The sequence below is a fragment of the Entelurus aequoreus genome, linkage group LG25 (assembly GCF_033978785.1).
Source record: "Entelurus aequoreus isolate RoL-2023_Sb linkage group LG25, RoL_Eaeq_v1.1, whole genome shotgun sequence".
Taxonomy (NCBI): domain Eukaryota; kingdom Metazoa; phylum Chordata; class Actinopteri; order Syngnathiformes; family Syngnathidae; genus Entelurus; species Entelurus aequoreus.
Window position 1 is genome coordinate 26,641,219 of NC_084755.1, and position 22,417 is coordinate 26,663,635.

The following is a 22,417-nucleotide window of genomic DNA, read 5'->3' on the forward strand; positions in this document are numbered from 1 at the left end:
ATACTATCATCATAATACAGTCATCACACAAGATAATCACATTGAATTATTTACATTATTTACAATCAGGGGTGTGGAGGGGGGGGGGAGGGGGGAGGATATGGACATCAAGTAGTGGACATAGAGAGAAAGAGAGAGAGAGAGAGAGAGAGAGAGAGAGAGAGAGAGAGAGAGAGAGAGAGAGAGAGAGAGAGAGAGAGAGATCAGAAGGCATAAGAAAAAGAAAAAGTATCTGTATTTGATTGTTTACATTTGATTATTAGCAATCCGGGGAGGGTGTTAGTTTAGGGTTGTAGCTGCCTGGAGGTGAACTTTTATTGAGGTTTTGAAGGAGGATAGAGATGCCCTTTCTTTTATACCTGTTGGGAACGCATTCCACATTGATGTGGCATAGAAAGAGAATGAATTAAGACCTTTGTTAGTTCGGAATCTGGGTTTAACGTGGTTTGTGGAGCACCCCCTGGTGTTGTGGTTATGGCGGTCATTTACGTTAAGGAAGTAGTTTGACATGTACTTTGGTATCAGGGAGGTGTAGCGGATTTTATAGACTAGGCTCTGTTCACATACGTAGGTGGATCCAAAGAGGACCATAATCATCTGAGCATGCCTCCTCAGGTGTGCAAAGTTCTCCTCTTTGAGGGAGGAGTAAAAGTCCAGCAATGAGACTGACCTGAAGTGCTCTGCCATAAGTAGGTCAGACTGCAGGTCAATGAGCTCCATCTGAACATCGCTTGGTGCATTGTCTACACTGCAGTTGAAGGGAGAAGAAACCATGTGCATTTCACTCTCAATAGTTTTGAAATCTTGTAATCGCCTCGAAAACTCTCCATGCAGTGCTTCTAACTTGCTTGAGTATTTGTGGAGGTGATCGACTGATCTTGTGGCTTCTTTTAGTGTTGGCAAGTGGGTCAGAATGTTGTCCTTCACTTGGCTTGAGAGAAGCTGCAACTTTCTCATGAAAGCCGTCACTGCACTGTACATCTCATGCACAGAAAGGCCCTTGCGCTGCAGTTTGACATTCAGTTCGTTCATGAGTGCAGTCACATCCACAGCGAATCCGAGGTCTGCCACCCAGTCTTCATCTGAAAGTTCTGGGATGTCATGTCCTTTCTTCCCACAGAAATTCTGAATCTGGGGCCGTATTTATCAAGCGTCTTAGAGTGCCATTTTACACTTAAGTCCTGAGAATTTGCGAAATTTAGTCCTACTCTCAAACTTAAGAATAAAAGCTATTTATCAACTTTCTTAAGTCTAAGAATCACTCCTACTCTCCACGATATTTAAGAGACCTTCAGAGGTGTCTTAAGTGGTAAGGAGTTGCCAGCGGGGGATGGCACTGAGGCGAGAGAGACGTGCGCGAACGTTCAGGGAGCGGAAGGATGTCCTGGCTTTGTTTGATGACGAGCAGCTGATCAAACGGTATCGTTTAGACAGAGAGGGTATTATTTTTGTCACAGATTTAATAATTTTCGATTCCTTGTTGATTTCTGCATGTGGCTGCAGTGCGCTAGTATATATAGAGCCACCCACACCAGTTTCAAATTAGTTGCCTAATTAATGAATTGGAAAGAAAATGTTATGAGAGTTGCGTATGTGTGTGTGTGGCCCTTTAATAGGTGACAGCATGTGAGGTGAGTGACGTCAGTGAGTGTGTGGGCGAGAGAAGAGAGGGAGCGGTAGCGTGAGTGCGGGCGGGGACTAGTTTGTTTTGTGTTGGATTGGCTGTGTACAAGCAATCAATAAAGCAAGATTTGCAACTAATCGCCGGACTCATCATTCACTCTAAAGTCGTCCGCTATGGAGACCCACTGCCGGGTAAAGTGAAGGGTGTTGCCCCGAGCATACATCCTGGAGAAGTGTCTCCCCTGCCTCTTTGACTACGGTCTGGGAGCAGGAAGCAGGAAAGGTGCAACAAAAAGGAAACATTTATTTTTGATTCATTGCCAATATTGTGTGTTTGTTTTGTATTATTTTGTGGTTTATTGTCAAAATATACACTCTCATTGTCCACTTAAATATTTCTAAGATATTTCTTTATTCTTAGACAAGGGATTCCCTTCCGTGATTGGTCATTTCTCTGGACACAGAAATGACGTCACCTAAAATTCCGTTTACGGCACATAGTAATGTCGTAATTCAGCTCTGAGTGTGACACTTAAGATTCAGTCCTACACTTCGCTGAAAGTGTGAGTAAGACGCTTGATAACTAACTTTTAAGTGCAGCTTTCAGCGAATAATTTATTTACTCTTAAGTCAACTCTTAGCAGACTTCTTAGGAGTAATTCTAAGAAGCTTGATAAATACGGCCCCTGGTCTCTAAGGTCCCAGACACTTTTCAGAACTTTTCCCAGGCTGAGCCACCTGACGTTGCTGTGGTAGCTTATGTCACCATGTTCACTATCATTTTCCTCCAAAAGTGCAACAAATTGTCTATGATTTAACACTCTCGCTCTGATAAAGTTAACTGTTTTACTTACAGCATCAACAACATGGTTAATTTTTAACACTGTCTTACACAACACTTCCTGATGTATTATACAATGAAAAAATGTCAATTTCTGCACAGGGTTAATTTCAGTCACTTTATCCTGCATCCTCTTTAAAAGTCCAACATTTTTCCCCGTCAGATTTGGACAACCATCTGTTGTCACACCTGCCAGCTTGTCCCATTTCAGTCCTAAAATGTCCAAACACGCATTTACCTCTGTGAACAAGTCATTACCTGTGGTTCTCCCTTTAATTGACTGCATAGCTGCCAGCTCCTCCGTGATTTGAAAGTCCTTAGTTACCCCACGTAAGAAGATGAGCAGTTGGGCGGTGTCACGTACATCACAGCTCTCATCCAAAGCCAGTGAAAAATAATCAAAGTCGGCCGTTCTGTTCTTCAGCTGAAGCTCCAAATTTCCAGCGATGGCCTCAAGGCGCCTCGTTACAGTGCGTCGGGAGAGTGACACATTCTCAAATGCGCCCCTCTTCTCAGGGCATATGAGCGCAGCAGAGTCCAATAAACATTCCTTAATAAACTCCCCGTCAGAAAACGCCTTACTTTTTCTGGCGATTTTGTGAGAAATTATGAAACTTGTCCTGACGGCTGCATCTCTGTGGGTGTGAAATTGGGTAAAAAGTCCTTGTTGGGTTTGCCGTTTTGCCATCAGAGCATCAGCCTCCCTTGCACGCTCTCCATTGGCCAGATTCCGGTATTTTTCCCCGTGCTTCGTCGTGTAGTGGCGATTCAAATTATATTCCTTCAACACAGCAAGATGTGTTCCACAAATTAAGCACACGGCTTTACCTTTCATTTCTGTAAAAAAATACTTGGCTGTCCATGTCTTGTTGGAAACCCGGCATTCCTCATCAAATTTTCTTTTTTTAGCGCGAGCTGACATTTTGGGGGATAACCGTGCATCACGTGTCGCCGTGCACCTGCACTCACAGGTTACACACGGACATACGCCCATAAATGACACTTTTCAAAATAAAAGCAGCACAGTTGTATTGCACGCACGACATTGATGTTTTTTACACTTTATTTTGTTATTTGTGATTGCAGCTGTTCACAGTCGCGCACGAGCATACGTCCACACGGAAGTAATACAAATAACGCTTTTCAAAACAAAAGCAGCACCGTTGTATTGCACACTCGACATAGATACTTTGTTAAATTTATTTTGTAATTTATGATTGGCCTCACGCGGGCCGGACAGGGCCGCACAAAGGGCCGGATGCGGCCCGCGGGCCGCAGAATGCCCAGGTCTCGTATAACCCATAAGTTACAACATCCTCCCCCCATGAACTACGTTCATCTAAATCTCAAGACAGTACAGTAACTGAATAGGTCTTCTTAGCAAAGTCCCTGAGGGAGTGCGGACTGTGCACGACCTGACAAGTCCATCTCGGCCGGTAAACAGTTCTGTGATTCTTCCCAGTTTCCAGGTTTGTCTGGGGGTGTTGTCCTCTCCAATGAGCACAACATCACCCACTTTCAGTGGGGTGGGTGTCGGTGTCTCACAGCGGTGTGCTGACTTCAAGTCCAGTAGGTAATCCTTACGCCAGGCGTTCCAGAAGCTGGTTGTGAGTCTCTGTCTGTACTTCCATCTTCGAGTGATCTCTGCCTTGTTTGCAGTTGGGTGCTGAATGTTAGCAGGGAAGGGCTTTGGTGGCAGAGAGGTCAGCCGTTTTCCCACCAGAAAGTGGGCTGGGGTCAGCGGCTGTGGTTCATCCACTTCATTGTACACAAATGTCAGAGGCCTTGAGTTTATGATCGCCTCCACCTCTGTCAGTACTGTGCACATCTCTTCAAAGTTGAATGAAGCTCTCCCTAGAACTTTCTTCAGGCATGTTTTTACTGACCCAGAATCCACCCCACCAGGCTGCTCGCTCTGCAATGAACTTCCAGGTGATGCCCTTTTCTGAGAAGAACTCTTAACAGCTGGGGCTCTTTGATAGCTTTCCACAGCTCCTTCAGGTCTTGATCAGCTCTCTTGAATGTTGTGGCATTGTCTGAGTAGATTATTTTGCATAATCTTCTAGAGATGAATCTTTTCAATGCTAACAGGAATGTCTCTGTTGACTGATCTGAGACCAGTTCCAGGTGTACTGCTCTGGTAACAGCTCAGGTGAATAGTGCAATGTATGACTTCTTCCCAGAATCATCTGTTTTCACATAAAGTGGCCCTGCAAAATCCCCACCTGTGACTTCGAATGGTGGGGATTCAGTTATTCTGTCTTTGGGAAAGGGCGCAGTGATCTGCTGTCCAGCTTTTGCCTTGAATCTTTTGCAAACTGTGCAGCTGGCCACAGTTCTCTTCACTAGCTGCTTTGCACGCAGGATCCAGTATCTCTCCCTCACTTGAACGAGAGTGTCTCTCACTCCTGAGTGCATCACTTTTTCATGACAGCTCTGTATCAGCAGTTCTGAATATCTGTGTTTATTGGGCATAATCCATTGGTGCTGCTCTCTGTATATGAATTCGGATTGCTGCAGCCTTCCCCCCACAATGAGCAGCTCGTGTTCATCCAGGAAAAATTTGAGTTCCTTAATCTTGCAGTCATTGTTTAGGCCCTTTTCCACTTTCAGTTGTTTGATCTCCTGGCTGAAACTCTGTTGTTGTGTTGTCTTGATCCAGTACTTTTCTGCCTCGAAGAACTCATCAGCAGTTAGTTCTCCTTTTTTAATTTTTTTTGTTTGAGCATTGGCTATGAATCTCTTTATCCAGGCTGTCACTCTGCACAGTGATCTGTTAGCTGGACCTTAGTTCTGCATTCACCTTGTCTGGAACATTGTCATTTTCAGTTTCCTCTGACTGATCAGTTGATGTCAGAACACTGGGCCCGTTCCACCGCAGGTGGTTCTGTATCAGCCTTTCAACACTTTGTCCTCTTGTGGGGAGGTCAGCTGGATTTATCTTCCCTAGGATGTGTGACCATCTCTCAGGGTTGGTCAGTGACTGGATCTCGGTCACTCTGTTTGCAACAAACTGTTTCCACTTCTGAGCTGAGCTGCAAATCCAATGCAGTGTAATCATAGAGTCTGTCCACATTCTTATCTGATTTGGTTCCAGTTTTAGAGTCGTCATGAAGTTTTTGGCTAGTCTCGCTGCAATCACAGCTCCAATGAGCTCCAAGCGTGGCAGTGTCATTTTCTTGAGAGGAGCCACCCTGGATTTGGAAGTGACTAGGCTCATTGTAGGTTCTCCGTCTGGCGATTCACCTTGTAGGTAGGCTGCAGCACTGTAGGCTCTTTCACTTGCGTCGCAGAACACATGTAGTGTTAGGGCATGTTTATTTTCTGGCTGCGTGTCTGTTCGATACCACCTTGGTATGACGAGCTGGTGTAGCTGGGGCAGTTCTGAACACCACTGTTGCCATTCTTGAGTCAGGTCAGGTGGTAGCTCTTCGTCCCAGGAGAGTCCTCTCTCCCACATTTCTTGAAACATGCACTTGATTCTGATTGTGAAAGGTGTCAGGAACCCGAGTGGGTCATAGACGCGTGCAGCTGACTGCAGAACACTTCTCTTTGTGTTCTTCTTTTCTTTTAAGATGCTCAATAGCGGTCTGAGGTCAAAGGTGAAGTCATCTGTTTTTGGTCTCCACACTAGGCCCAACACCTTGAGCACAGCTCCGTGTGTCTCCGAAGCCAGTGTGTGGTCTGTTGTGCCCTCCTTCCATTTCTTCTCCAGCTCATGAGAGTTGGTCATCCACTTGCAGAGGTCCATGCCTGCGGTTGACAGCATTTGGGTTGCAGTTGCTGTCACATGGTAGGCCTCTTCAACACTGTGTGCGCTTGCAATGAAATCATCCACGTAAAGTGACTCTCTTAGTGTCTCTACAACCTGTGGTTGTTTTGTTTCATATTGTTTTAGGTTTTTTTCTGATTGTAGCTGCGAGGAGGAATGGACTTGGGGAGGCCCCAAACACCACTCTGGTCATTCGTAGCACACGCAGCTCTCCATCCTCTTCTCTGCTTGGTGGGCCTGTGAGCCACAGAAATCTCACTGCATCTCTGTCTTTCTCCACTAAGGAGATCTGCAAGAAAGCCTTTTTTATGTCTGACATAAAGGCAATTTTATTTTTTCTGAATTTAATGAGGACACTGAGGAGATCTGGATTCAGGTTTGGTCCTGTGAGCAGACAGTCATTGAGGGATAGATTGCCATCTTTATGAGACGACGCATCAAACACCACTCTCAGCTTTGTGGTCGCTTTGTCTTCTCTGAGTACTGCGTGGTGAGGTAAGTAGTATTTCACTTTGTCTGTACTTGCGTTGTCTTTTGGCACATCCTCTGCAATGTTCTGCTGTAAATAGTCCTGCACTACTTCATCGTATCTGCTGTAAAATGTAACATCCTTCTTCAGTCTTTTCTTCAGACCTTCAAATCGTTTTTTAGCAACTCTGCAGTTGTCTTAGAGCGCTGCTTTGTCTGGTTTCCATGGCAACCCCACGTGATATCGACCATCTTTGAAAGTTGTTGGTCTCTCAAACATCTGCAGAGCCTCTTCTTCGGCTGGGTTCTGTGTGTTTTCACTTGTGATGCCCAGAGACTCAATTTCCCAGAATGCACTTAGTTGCTTGGAGACAAGTGTGTCTCTTCAAGTGGAATGAACATGCAGGTTGCCTCAGCGACACTTGCACTTGCACACTGGTCCCTGCACAGACCATGCAAATGTACTCTCCAGTGCAACTAATGTCTCAGTCAGTCGCTCCACTCTTCCTGAGACAATTTGCCAAGAGTAGTCTGCTCCTATCAGGACAGGTAGCTCAGGATCATCATCATTATCTGGGAAGTCTGCTAGTTGTAGTCCCTTTTTCTTGAGCTCATGTTGAATCTGGTCACTGGGAACTTTCATCACAGCTGAGCACACCTGAGGTGTTTCTAAGGCCTCAATTTCAATTCTTTGCTGATTGACCCAGACATTCTCCAATATGACTTTCACTGTGTTGCGTTGTGACATTGAGGGACAGAAGAGCCAAACGTGTGAAGAGTGAGTGAGTCTCTTGTCTTATTACTGGTAAGTTTAGGCTCTTCACAAGGTTTTCATGGATGAAGCTTCTCTGACTCCCTCCATCGAGTAAACAAAAAGCCATTTTTCTGCCTAATGGGCCTCCTACCCACGTTTGTAGCAGCACAGTGTTCTGTCCATACCGTTTAATCTTCACTGAGTGAGGAAACAACAGCCTCTTCTTTAACAGTGGGGGGCTGCACCTCACTTTTCTCACCGGTGTACACAGCAATGTGATGCCTCCTTCCACATTTTTCACATGATGCATCCTTCACTTTGCATGTTTTTGCAATGTGTTTCTGTCCCAGACACACAAAACATCTTCCCATTGTCTTGATCTTTTCTTTGCGTTGAGGAATGCTGTTAGTAGGGCAATGCTCAGATTTGTGTTCTGCACTGTCACAGAATATACAGTTGTGTGTCTTCTGGCTGACTGTGTGCAGTGCAGCAGCAGATTGCATGCTGGGTCTGTTCATTTTTGTTCCATTGGATGAGCATGACTACTTCCATGGCTTACTTTCTGGTTTGTGTTCTTTCTGGGTGTATGACGTTGTCATTTGCAGTGCTATTTCCCTGCTCTGAACCTCCTTCTGTAGGAATTTGACTATTTCATCAACCTTCCATTCATCATCATTTCCCCTCTGACGGCTATATTCAAGAGCTATGTCATCTGGAATCATCTTCATTAAAATTGGGCATAGTAGGCTTCCATAAGTGTCTGACACTACACCCAGTGACTCCAAGCTCCTAATTTGAATTTCACATTCATCATATAGCTGCCTTAAAGGCCTACTGAAACCCACTACTACCGACCACGCAGTCTGATAGTTTATATATCAATGATGAAATCTTAACATTGCAACACATGCCAATACGGCCGGGTTAACTTATAAAGTGCTATTTTAAATTTCCCGCTAAACTTCCGGTTGAAAATGTCTATGTATGATGACGTATGCGCGTGACGTCAATCGTTGAAACGGGAAGTATGCAGACACATTGAATCCTATACAAAAAACTCTGTTTTCATCTCAAAATTTCACAGTATTCTGGACAACTGTGTTGGTGAATCTTTTGCAATTTGTTTAATGAACAATGGAGACTGCAAAGAAGAAAGCTGTAGGTGGGATCGGTGTATTAGCGGCGGACTACAGCAACACAACCAGGAGGACAGAGATGGATAGCAGACGCGCTAGCCGCCAAACTCACTTTAACTCGTCGCACCGTCGATCGCTGGAACGCAGGTGAGCACGGGTGTTGATGAGCAGATGAGGGCTGGCTGGCGTAGGTGGATAGCTAATGTTTTTAGCATAGCTCTGTGAGGTCCGGTTGCTAAGTTAGCTTCAATGGCGTCGTTAGCAACAGCATTGTTAATCTTCGCCAGGCTGGAAAGCATTAACCGTGTAGTTACAGGTCCATGGTTTAATAGTATTGTTGATCTTCTGTCTATCCTTCCAGTCAGGGATTTATTTATTTTGTTTCTATCTGCAGTTGTGCCCGATGCTATCACGTTAACTCAGTAGCTAAAGAGCTTCGCCGTAGTATTGTCGTGGAGACAAAAGTCACTGTGAATGTCCATTTCGCGTTCTCGACTCTCATTTTCAAGAGGATATAGTATCCGAGGTGGTTTGAAATACAAATCCGTGATCCACAATAGAAAAAGGAGAGAGTGGGGAATTCAATGAGCCCTTGTACCTAAGTTACGGTCAGAGCGAAAAAAGATACGTTCTGCACTGCACTCTAGTCCTTCACTTTCACGTTCCTCATCCACGAATCTTTCATCCTCGCTCAAATTAATGGGGTAATCGTCGCTTTCTCGGTCCAAATCTCTGTCGCTGCTGGTGTAAACAATAGGAAAATGTGAGCAGCTACTGTCGTCACACTACTTCCGGTAGGGGCAAGGTTTTTTTTAAAAATCAGAGACCAAAAGTTGCGAACTTTATCGTCGTTGTTCTATACTAAATCCTTTCAGCAAAAATATGGCAATATCGCGGAATGATCAAGTATGACAAGTAGAATGGATCTGCTATCCCCGTTTAAATAAAAAAAATTCATTTCAGTAGGCCTTTAATGCATGCACATCAGAGGATTTCTTCACAGGAGTTAGATTCAGCAGCCTTGACATGTGAGCACTGATCACCAGATCTTTCCTTCCAAATCTGCTTTGCAATAACGTGAAAGCACTGTCATGATTAGCATCTGTAAGCATAAGCCCTGCTACTGCCTTTGCAGCTGTTCCTGTGAGGTACGTTTTCAGGTAGGTAAGCTTCTCATGTTTGCATAATGCATCATTCGTGTGAATAGCAGTCTCATACTGGCTCCAAAACTCCTGCCATCTACTGACATCGCCATTGTATTTATCAATCATCAATTTCGGTAACTTCACAGACTGTCTGTGTGCTAATGAGTTAGCGTCGCTCACCCTCTGCTGCGTTGATGCTTGTTGCTGCTGGTTTTCATCGTCTTTTTTCCTCACCATGCGCTGTGCCATGTAGCCATGTCACAGTAAGTGTTTATTTGTTTCACGTCCATAGTTTTTGCTCAAGTGCTAGTTTTGTTTTCTTAGCCAAGTTTGTACTTCCGCCTTGTGCGCGCCTTTTGTTTCTTTTGTTAGTGTAAAAATAAAAGATGTATTTACCTTCAAGCCAAGTCCAGTCTAGTTGTTTTGCATCCTGGGAAAGCAATCTGTGCAGTAATTTGCACCGCCATAGTCCACGTACTGACAGACATGAGCAGAACAAAAACTTACGTGGAATGGCAAGAAGCATAATACGATGGAATAAGCAGGGCATGAAAATGACAGAGGTAAACAGAGTTAATGTCGCCAGACGGACTGCCTGGCAACTGAAAGCTTAAATAATACCGACATGATTAGTGACAGGTGCGCGAGTGCAAAACGTGAGACAGGTGCGTGACGTGAGGACAGGTGAAAACTAATGGGTTACCATGGAAACAAAACAAGGGAGTGAAAAAGCAGGAACTAAGTGACTAACACCAAACAGGACATGACTAAAACAAAACATGATCACAAAGCTCCGGGGTGGACCGCTAGCCTGTTCATCGGATGGGGACATCTCTACGCTGCTGACCCGTCTCCGCTCGGGATGGTTCCTGCTGGCCCCACCATGGACTGGACTTTCGCTGATGTGTTGGACTTTCACAATATTATGTCAGACCCACTCGACATCCATTGCTTTCGGTCTCCCCTAGAGGGGGGGGTTACCCACATATGCGGTCCTCTCCAAGGTTTCTCATAGTCATTCACATTGACGTCCCACTGGGGTGAGTTTTCCTTGCCCGTATGTGGGCTCTGTACCGAGGATGTCGTTGTGGCTTGTACAGCCCTTTGAGACACTTGTGATTTAGGGCTATATAAATAAACATTGATTGATTGATTGATTGAAAGACATGACAATTTCTCTGTCTATCTGGTTCAAAAGACGTGTAGTAGCACCTCTGATTGCACCCCCTTTTCTTCTCATTCTTTCCATTTCGGTCCTATGTTCCTCTTCGGTCCTCTGAGCAGCGGCTTTAGCTTCTCCCTCGCTCATCTTTTTCCGGGTTTTTCGGCACCAAAAAATGTAGATTCACTACGATCAAAGTATTGGACAGGATGTCGGAAATGTGTAAATAAAGTTGTACTTTATATAAGAAAAAAATGGGCACACAAAACGGTACAAATCGATCCTTTTATCTTGTTATTTGTCGTTCATTCATTCACCCGTAGGCTCGTAATGCTCAATCTCAACAACCACAATGCACCTGCTCCCGGTCTTTTTTTACATCCGGTTTGCCCAATGAATTGTGGAACATGCAGTATTTTAGTTAACCCTTTGTTAGGCTATGAAGTAGAAAACAACTCAATTCAGTGTCAGTGTTTCTCAAATAATCAATATCAAATACATGTATAAATCAAATCAATTCCCTTTTAACTGTAAATAATAATATATTAATTTATCAGCAATTAAATCAAGTATGCAAATTATGAATGATCATCACACATGAACTATATAACCCATAAGTTACAACACATAGTAGTATCGACTAGATACGCTCTTGTTCTTGGTATCAAAACAGTGGATGTCAGGTGTAGATCCACCCATGGCATTTGTTTACATTTCGACACCGGTGAGCTACGGTGTGTAGTGAAGCATGTTTAGCTATTCCTCCTCCTCCAGTGATAATGGTACTTGTAAGAAACGTACTTTATTTGTCACCATGGAGACGAGGATTAGTGATTTAGAAGTAGCTAAAACACTGCAGACTGTGTATGGACGTTTGCTGCTAGCTAGCTAGCCATGTCTTAAAGCACCTCTTCCTGAGGGTGTTTCAGGGTTATAACTAGGGATGATGTTTGATAAGAAATTATCAAGTTCGAGCCTATTATTGAATCCTCTTATCGAACCGATTCCTTATCGATTCTCTTATCGAATATATATTTGGTTTAACAAAAGCTCACTTTTATTTTATAACAAAAAAATAAAATGAAATAAATAAATGAATATTGACTGTCACCCCCCTAAAAAAAAAAAAATATATATATATATATATATATATATATATATATATATATATATATATATATATATATATATATATATATATATATATATATATATATATATATATATATAAATTGACTGTTATTACCCAAAGTATATTAAGTAGGATTTTTCAGAAAAACAAATGTATACAGTAACACAAAAACAACCTGTCTCTGTGATCACTATAGGTGTATACATAATAATATAGTGTTAAATAAAATCAGTCCCTTGGGCATAAAACTGAAAATAATACAGCTCTCCCAAAAGTGCACTTCTGCTGCTATTGGAACATACTAACTACACACACAGGCAGACAGCTAACAAACAATCCAAAACGTCTAATAAAGTTCCAAAGCAGATTAATCCATTTAGGCTCTTTATTGTTGTTGATCTTGCTTTGTCTTTTTCTATCTTTACTTTTGTCTTGCACTGAACTGTTATTCTTTATTTTTTAAAACTGAAATACACACAATGACAAATGTATAAGCTATGTGATTCAATTAACATACTGAAATGTATTACACAATATGTAAATATTAGCTTCACACAAATATACAGTACTATCATCAAACAAATACTTCTGAGTGTTGAAACTATTTCGATGGTGGGAATACACGACTGGCAGCCATTTTAAGTCCTCAAAACATCCATTGAAAAAGTGCACAAAAATTGTTTTTCAATAAACATCTTAGTTTTAAATTTAACCACTTTCCAATATTGAGTTACATAAACAAGTTAAACAGTTTACTTACAGACTTATCTTTTCCAAGGCTTGTAGGAGCTAACACAACTTGTGTACTTCTCAATTGTCTCATGAACTGAACTGACTCGCCAACCCGGAAGTGGCCAGACTAATGACGCGTAGTATTTTCATATCGCCACAAGGTGTCAGTAAGAGTCTACAATCAAATGGGCATAACATTGCCCATTTGGGATTCGTTCCCAGGGATTCGAATAAAGAACCAACTCTTTTTCTTTACTATAGTGGTCTCGATAACGGGTACCGGTTCTCAAAAAGGGATTCGAGTCCGAGGACTCGGTTCTTTTCTTATCGAACAACCGGGAAAACCGGGTTCGAGCATCATCCCTAGTTATAACTTCAACTTTATCTTTAGTTTTTAGACCAAAATGCGTCCGTTCTCACTTTTCTGTCTACACACTGTGTGTGCTTGTAAGTACACCGTTTGACGTGACGACGACGGGGGGTGGGGGAGTGGGGGGGGTTACTGTTTTTTTTAGAGGCGGTATAGTACCGAAAATGATTCATTAGTATCGCGGTATACCGTACAACCCTAGTAGATAAACACTCCTGATTGACAGGTGACCCTCCTCGTTGCCCGCCAGGAACAGGTGAAGAGAATCCAGGGGTAGAGTCATGGCAGAACAGGAAGTAGAACAAAAAAATCCATGGTGATGATGTATGGCGAGGCAAATATTATCACTGTCCTCCCCTCAAGCTCAACTGTCTTACTCCAGAGAAGACTATGTAGGTGAGCTCTGATCTTGATTCCGTAGATTTCTACACCACATTTTGAGAGACAGTGCCTTGTGGGCGTGTAAAAAAACAAACTCCGTACTGCTCTTCTCATGTATCCATCTGACGGTGTCCTTTTTCTGATCAACAGTGTTCAAGTCTGACCTGACTAACGTCTCCATGGCAACTGTTGCTTTAAGGTAAGTGTGACGTGTGTGTGACTGATGTTTACTTTCCCAGCAGTAATAATATCAAGAATACTTTTGATGATTACTTGTGTACAACTATCAAGTTATTACATAGTTAATGATGGAAAATTGTCATCCAAAAATTGCTCCAGCCCACAAACATATTTCAGCCTTCATATTAGAACTAATTTAGTTTCCCAGGGATTTCTGATTATTTCCGAGAACCAAGTGCAAGTGATGGACATGCTGGTGTCACTGTGACCCTTGGATCCATTATCAGCCAGATACAGTGTTGATGTTGATATCAACGATCCCTTTAAGTTACAAACATTGTGCTTAGTTGAGCCATTTTATTGAAGTTTGCTTCCAACTTTTGTACAATAATTAATTAGGAATAATCAATTACTTGGATTTAATCAAATCAAATCAACTTTATTTATAAAGCACATTTAAAATTTACCACAGGGGTAGCCAAAGTGCTGTACAATGGGCAGGTTAAAAGATGATACGAGAACCGAGCAAACACGACACAACACAAACAGAGCACGATAAAAAATAAATGAATAAAATAAATAAAATAAATAAAATAAATAAAATAAATAAAATAGAACATAAAAACATAAAAACAGGTTCACAGCAGGTGTATTATGGGGCGCCATAGCAGGATGGATATCACTCAGTGTTAAAAGCCATGGAATAAAAGTATGTTTTTAAGAGAGATTTAAAAACAGGAATCAGATCGACATTGTCATGATCCGTGGTCCGGATCATGTTTTGTGTTTTCTGTTTGTTTTGGACTCCTTTAGTTTCTGTTTGTGCACCTCCTGAGTTTAGTCACCATGGTTACTTATTATTTACAACTGCCTCTGTTATTCGGGAAGCTCACCTGTTTCCAATCAGAGACAATATTTAAGCCTGCCTTTGCCGGTCACTCGTCCTGGCTTCGTTGTTTTGCTTCACGCTGCTGTTACGAAAGTTTTTGCTTGCCTCCGAGCTCATGCTAAACTAGCATCCAGTGCGATCGGCACTTTCTTCCTAAGTCTTGTTTTTCTGTTTTTGGTGCTTTGTTGATTTTGAAGATTAAACCATGCTCCAACCTGTAAGTCCGGAGTGATCCGTTTGCATCCCGGGGGAATGAACCTCGCAGCGAGCTACGACCCCCCGCACGTAACAGACATTGAATTTATAATTGTTAATTTTTATACATATATGTATATATACAAATATACAATCTGACCACGGACGTTTCCTCCAGAAGGTCTTATCTTTGTCCATGTGATGTCAGATGAAACAAAAATGGAGCTGTTTGGCCACAATACCCAGCAATATGTTGGAGGAGAAAAGGTGAGGCCTTTAATCCCAGGAACACCATCCCTACCGTCAAGCATGGTGGTGGTCGTATTATGCTCTGGGCCTGTTTTGCTGCCAATGGAACCGGTGCTTTACAGAGAGTAAATGGGACAATGAAAAAGGAGGATTACCTCTAAATTCTTGAGGACAACCTAAAATCATCAGCCCGGACGTTGGGTCTGGGGCGCAGTTGGGTTTTCCAACAGGACAATGACCCCAAACACATGTCAAAAGTGGTAAAGGAATGGCTAAATCAGGCTAGATTTAAGGTTTTAGAATGGCCTTCCCAAAGTCCTGACTTGAATGTGTGGACAATGCTGAAGAAAGAAGTCCATGTCAGAAAACCAACAAATTTAGCTGAACTGCACCAATTTTGTCAAGAGGAGTGGTCAAAAATTCAACCGGAAGCTTGCCAGAAGCTTGTGGATGGCTACCAAAAGTGCCTTATTGCAGTGAAACTTGCCAAGGGACATGTAACCAAATATTAACATTGCTGTATGTATACTTTTGACAGCCATGACATTATGTTGTATGTATATATATATACACGTATATAGTGTATATATATATATAAACACACACACACAGGACTCAAATTTAACCACAGCAACCGCGGCACTTGCCGCGACCGCCCTCTCATTTGCCGTAATGCCCTAAAATATTGACCAACATATGCGGCAAGAACATGCCGTGACCACCCTCTGTGATAAAATTCCAGACGGTTAGTAGCACTGTCTAATTTTCGAATTTCCCCCAAAAAACGTCATTTATTAATGCATATTAGGCAACAGGAAGTCAGGCGCATGCGCACTAGCGTCGTTTGGCTTTATAATCATGGCGGACTAACTACACGGACGTTGCCGCGGAGATTTCCCCTCGGAGTAAATGGAGCCAAGCGCTTGTTTTAACGTAATTTTCCCTCGCTTCCCGCCATGCGTGTACGAGCGCACTTCAAGACAAGAGCCGCGACTCAAGCACAATACGCTTATGCTGGTGGTGAAGATCATGAAAGTACAACACTGGAAAAACTTACAAAGCAACTGGCAGATATACAGAGACAATTGACAGCTTTGATCACCGCCCAATCCGGAAAAAAACAAGCTTTACCAGCGAAGACACCATCGACTGGTGCTGGTTCCCTACATGCCAAACCTGCTCCTCGACACTCCGGTTCTGCACCGTCTGGACCAAGACCCGGTTATTGCTACCGATGTGGTGAAGAGGGGCATATTAAAGCAACATGTGACAGTCCCCCAAATCCTGCTCTGGTCTCATTCAAGAAAAGACATTATGCAGAGAAGCTACAGAGATAGAAGAAGTCAAGCACAGGTCATTTTTTTAAACTGACCCCAGTTCCTGTTACGGGACGAATTGGAACTGCTTTGGATCAAAAATGTCCCAAGAATCTTACGGCTTTTACCTGCACTGAGCTTACTCCTTCTTCTCTAATCACAAAACCATGTCTACTGAAAGGGTTGATTGGATCCAAATGTACAAGTGAAGTCCGCATCGCTGGTCAAGTGTGCTCCTGTTTACTCGATACTGGATCCCAAGTTACAACTGTTCCTGTGGCAGTTTATAATAAATATTTTTCTCAAGAACCTTTGAAGTCTCTCTCTGACCTTCTGCAAGTTGAAGGGGCAGCCGGCCAAACTGTACCCTACCTGGGCTATATTGAAATGATAGTGACATTCCCCAAAGATTTTGTGGGTGCAGACACAGAAGTAGCAACACTAGCACTCGTGATTCCGGATTCCCGTCCAGAGTTTCAATCACAAGTACTGATTGGTATCAATTTACCTTGAGCCATTGTACGACCAGTATGTGGAAAGAAATCAAGGCACTTTCCAGCCAGAGACACATGGATACAGAGCTGTCCTGCAACTGCTCCAACTGCGGCGCCAACAAACACAGTTGGGCAGCGAAGGTGTTGTGAGGCTTTCAAGTAAAGGATCAGTTACAATTTTCCCAGGCCACACTGTTGTGTTTGAAGGCTCCTTCTGTGTTAACACTCCACCTGCAGGCTGTTGTGTACTCATTGAGCATCCCTCATCTCCAGTGGCTGGTGGACTCTGTGTGACAAGTTGTCTCATTACCATTGCAAAGAATACCTCCCATAAAGTTCCCGTCATTCTCAAAAATTAGTCAGAGCAAGAAGTGTCAATTCCATCTCTGAGCACCATTGCAAATCTCATCATGGCACCTCAAATCTTGTCACATCAAACTTCTCTCTCATCCGAACCCATTGCAAGTTATTCGCACCATCTGCATTTCGATTTTGGTGACTCACCCATCCCAGAGGAATGGAAAGACAGGATTATAAGCAAACTGAAAGAAATACCGGAGGTCTTCTTTTGTCACGATCTGGATTTTGGCAGAACTGGACAATACGCTTGAAACACCACATAAAACTGAATGATGAAACACCATTCAGGCAGCGCCCAAGGCCAATACATCCACAGGATATAGAGGCAGTTCGACGACATCTGCGAGATCTTCTGAAAGCGGGAGTAATCAGAGAGTCCGATTCTCCCTTTGCCTCGCCTATTGTAGTCGTGCGCAAGAAAAATGGTGATGTCCGTCTGTGTATTGACTAGAGAAAGCTAAACCTCCAAACCATTAAAGACGCCTATGCCCTCCCCAACCTGGAGGAATCATTTTCAGCGTTGACTGGCTCAAGATGGTTTAGCGTGATGGATCTCAAGTCTGGTTATTACCAGATGGAAATGAATGAAGCGGATAAAGCAAAAACTGCCTTTGTTACCCCGTTGGGATTCTGGGAGTGTAATCGCATGCCGCAAGGCGTTACCAATGCTCCCTCAACTTTTCAGCGCCTCATGGAAAAGTGCATGACAGATCTTCACTTGAAAGAAGTTATTGTGAAGTGAAGTGAATTATATTTATATAGCGCTTTTTCTCTAGTGACTCAAAGCGCTTTACATAGTGAAACCCAATATCTAAGTTACATTTAAACCAGTGTGGGTGGCACTGGGAGCAGGTGGGTAAAGTGTCTTGCCCAAGGACACAACGGCAGTGACTAGGATGGCAGAAGCGGGGATCGAACCTGCAACCCTCAAGTTGCTTGCACGGCCACTCTACCAACCGAGCTATACCGCCCTTATTGTGTTCCTTGACGGTTTGATTGTACTTTCACAAACCTTGGAGGAGCATGAAGAGCGCCTGCTAAGAGTCCTTAACCGATTGAAGGAATATGGCCTCAAGTTATCCCTGGAGAAGTGCAAGTTCTTCCAACCCTCTGTACGGTACCTGGGTCATGTGGTGTCTGAGGAGGGAGTGAAGACTGATCCAGAGAAGATTTCTGCCTTAAAGACCTGGCCAATTCCACGCACCCTGACAGAGCTAAAATCATTTTTAGGATTTGCCGGTTACTACCAAAGGTTCATCCGGGGATACTCCGCTGTAGCCAAGCCACTGAATGACTTGACAAGGGGCTATACCCTACCCCGTAGGACTGGACAGAGAGGGTCCAATTGCAAGTCACACGGCTCGACACATACACCTTTTGGAGGAAGGTGGTCGTCAGAATGTCAGAGTGCCTTTGAAAACCTGATTGAGCACCTAACTACTGCACCTGTTCTGGGGTTTGCAGACCCAGAGAAGCCATACATCTTACATACAGATATGAGTGCCATAGGTCTCGGTGCAGCTCTTTATCAAGAGCAAGATGGTCATTTGAGAGCCATCGCATATGCTAGTCGTGGTTTATCCACCAGTGAGTCGCGATATCCTGCTCATAAACTGGAATTTCTAGCATTGAAATGGAGCATTACAGCAAAATTTCATGATTATCTGTATGGCGCTAACTTTGTTGTGGTTACAGACAATAACCCATTGACATACATCCTGACATCCACCAAACTTGATGCTGCTAGTCACCGTTGGCTTGCTGCACTTTCAACGTACACCTTCACGCTTCAGTATCGGACTGGCAAGCAAAACCTCGACGCTGATGTGCTGTCACGCCGTTCCCATGATTCATCTCTTGATACTTCCTCTGATCTAGATCTTGTCCGTCAGTTCACCGATGGGCACAGCAGTGAACCAGGATATGACATTTCCTCAGAAATCGTTGCGGCCATTTGCCAAAGTCATCTTGTGAAAAACTGCAATTCAACCAGTTCTACTGATTACCCTCCCATCACACTGGTTGAGTCCATGACCACCTCTGCCAAAGCCATCCCTGAGAGTTATCTGGACGGAAATCAGCATGGGTTGCTGGTTGTTCCAGCCTTGTCTATTGAGGAAATCAGGGAGAAACAGAGATCTGATCAATCAATCCGAGAGGTCATTCACCAGTTGGAAACGGGAGAGCATGTACCTTCAACAGTGAGACACGAGCTTCCCGAATTGGCCTTGCTTCTTCGAGAATTGAACCGCCTGGAATTGGTGGATGGTGTCCTCTACAAAAGAAGGAAAGATGGAGATGAAGAACTTTTCCAGCTCATTTTACCTGAAGAGTTGAGGGCCTTGCTTCTGAAAAGTCTTCATAATGACACGGGACACCTAAGTGTTGAGCGAACACTAGACCTGGTACGCTCTAGATTTTTTTGGCCACGTATGTCAGCAGATGTTGAAACCAAAATCAGGACTTGTGACCGGTGTGTCCGACGAAAATCCCCACCAGAGAAAGCCGCACCCTTGGTTAATATCACCACCACTCGGCCACTTCAGTTGGTGTGTATGGATTTTTTATCTCTAGAACCTGACCAGAGTAACACCAAAGATATACTTGCTCTTACAAATCACTTTACTAAGTTTGCTGTGGCTCTACCTACCCCTAATCAGATAGCACATACCGTTGCACGTTACTTATGGGAACACTTCATAGTTAACTACGGCATACCCGAGAAGCTTCATACTGATCAGGGACCAGACTTTGAGTCTAGGCTCATAAAAGGACTCTGTGAGGTTGCTGGTATTAAGAAGACAAGAACTACTCCATATCATCCACGAGGGAACCCAGTAGAGCGCTTTAACCAAACTCTATTAAGTATGCTCGGAACCTTGGAGCCCAAGCAGAAGAAGCGATGGAAAGAATATGTGAAACCACTCTGCCATGCGTACAATTGTACCAAGAATGATGTAACTGGCTTCACGCCCTATGAATTAATGTTCGGTCGCTCACCCCGCCTTCCAGTCAATCTTGCCTTTAGTCTTCCAGTCCGAGGAAAGCAGTCATAGTCACATTCCCAGTATGGTGAGCATTTATGTTCCCGGCTCGAGCAAAGTTTCAAGCTTGCTGCTAGATATGCGGAGAAATCTTCAGAACACAATAAAAGAAGATTTGATAAACGAGTTACCCCATTTAGTTTGGACGTTGGTGGTCGTGTTTTAGTTCGCAATGTGAAACTGTGAGGAAAGCACAAACTTGAGGATAAGTGGTAGCGTGAGGTATATGTCATTCTCAGCCGTGCTGATGACCTTCCAGTATATACAGTGAGACTAGAAAGGGATGACAAGGCTCCAACTCGAACTCTTCACCGTGACCTTCTACTGCCCCGTGAGTCTCTTCTGAGTGATACTTGCCAAAAGACTCATGAGGCAACGCCTCCTCGCAGGCCATTGACCCGAAGCCGCAGTAAGAGACACCACTTAGTGAGAATCATGACAATTCTGAAGATGAAGATGATTGCCAATTACCTCTATTTGCAAGCCTTAAACCTGGAACCTTAACTGTTGAAAAAAACATCCTACCATCACTTGACAATGCTCCAGAGTGTATACTTACCGAACCTGTGAAACCCTACTTACCTGATCCAGGGAAGTCCTCTGTCGATCCAGCCACATCACCGCCTCCATCTATGGGATAAGATCATGAACACTTACCTGCATCCAATGAGCCTGTTATCTTTTCAGCTGAAGAACCTGAAATTGGAGAACAAGATCAAATGGATGGAGAAACGCAGTAGAGTGGCCAAGCAGAGACATCCCCAGAGTCTACCGACCCTGCCCTTACCCAGTTGGTTGTGTTTGATGACTCTGAGGTTCTTAATGCGCCTGATGTTGAGCCTGATGCTATTCGTCGTTCTTCAAGACAGCAACAACCACCTAAGCGATTTGGTTATTCCACTTTTATTTCAGTTGTTCAGACACTTTTCCATAGTCTAGCAGATGCCTATGGTGAGATACTTAGTACCACCCCTGCAGGGAACTCTAGCTTAGAACTACCTGTTCACATTATATAGTATGCACACGGAGGTGCACTATCTTAAGGGGGGAGGGTGTAACGCAGGTGTCAAATCCATACCTTTTGCAGTGACTGGTATTATCTTGCTTTCTATTTACTCTTTGCGCTCTTCCTAGTCACGTGACCGCCACAGTCCAATCAGCTTTGGTTATATGCCGGTAGCAGGAAGTGACTGGTATGCTCTTGCCTCCTATTACTCTTTGAGCGCTGTGCGCGCTTCCTAGTCACGTGACCCCCACGGTCCTATTAGCTGTGCTTATAAGCCGGTAGCAGGAAGTGGCCAGTAGACAGAACTTGAGGGGAAACCGATTGTATTTCTGCTCGAGGTAGGTTTTTATTCTCGTTTTCACCTGAAACATTGTGCTGACTGAGTCTAAACTAAAATGCCTATTTGTAACTTTATAGAGCCGACTACCAGCGCCTGAGTTTTTTCTCATTAAGCTGTGTGTGACTGTAGAAGAGTTGGTGAGTCCATATTTATGAACATAGCACCGTTAGCATTAATCTTTTTTTCGATTGTTTTCATTGCAATAGTCTTTGTAGCATATTCTCAATCGTTCATATACAAGGTTTATGATTTAAACCTTTGATAACTATTTGTGTATTGAATGTACTTTTAAATGTGTTTTGATAATAAGCACGTTTAGTGCACTTACGGCTTTGTATAGGTCAGGGGTGTCCAAACTTTTTCCACTAAAGGCCGCACACTGAAAAATCAAAGCAAGCAGGGGCCATTTTGATATTTTTTATTTCAAAAACCAATACAATATATGTATAAAAAATATACATTTAGGCCTCCACTCAAGCTTGATCCCGGGGACCCCACAGGATTTTGGTCAAAAAAATATAAAAAATGTGTCATTAATCAGTATTATTATTTGTATTATTATTCAAGTTTTAAATCTCTAGATCAACATTAAGTCTGTCAATATAACGTTTTTAAAGATTAAAGTTGTATGCTCTTTTTGTCAAAGAAAACCCATTTTTTTAATGCAAAAAATACAAAATATGCAATATTTTCACCCAATAAAATTTTTAAGTGGAATATTTGAGATTATATAATAATTGGAGCCTTAAAAAGGTCAATAACTCATAACACCGTTGATTTTAATTCATTATTATTTTTTAAGCAATGACACTTAAAAACAAATCACAC

At 43.2% G+C, this 22,417-nt stretch overlaps 1 protein-coding gene across 1 annotated transcript in view; it reads right to left on the bottom strand.

Moving 5' to 3' along the window:
* Window positions 1–10,435, bottom strand: part of engl (endoglin, like) — a 48,607-nt gene extending 38,172 nt beyond the window's left edge. The window contains exon 1 of the mRNA XM_062036233.1: window positions 10,136–10,435. Coding sequence (XP_061892217.1) covers window positions 10,136–10,289 — 154 coding nt within the window. The 5' untranslated portion in view covers window positions 10,290–10,435. The remainder of the gene's footprint in view (window positions 1–10,135) is intronic.
* Window positions 10,436–22,417: the final 11,982 nt, after the last annotated feature.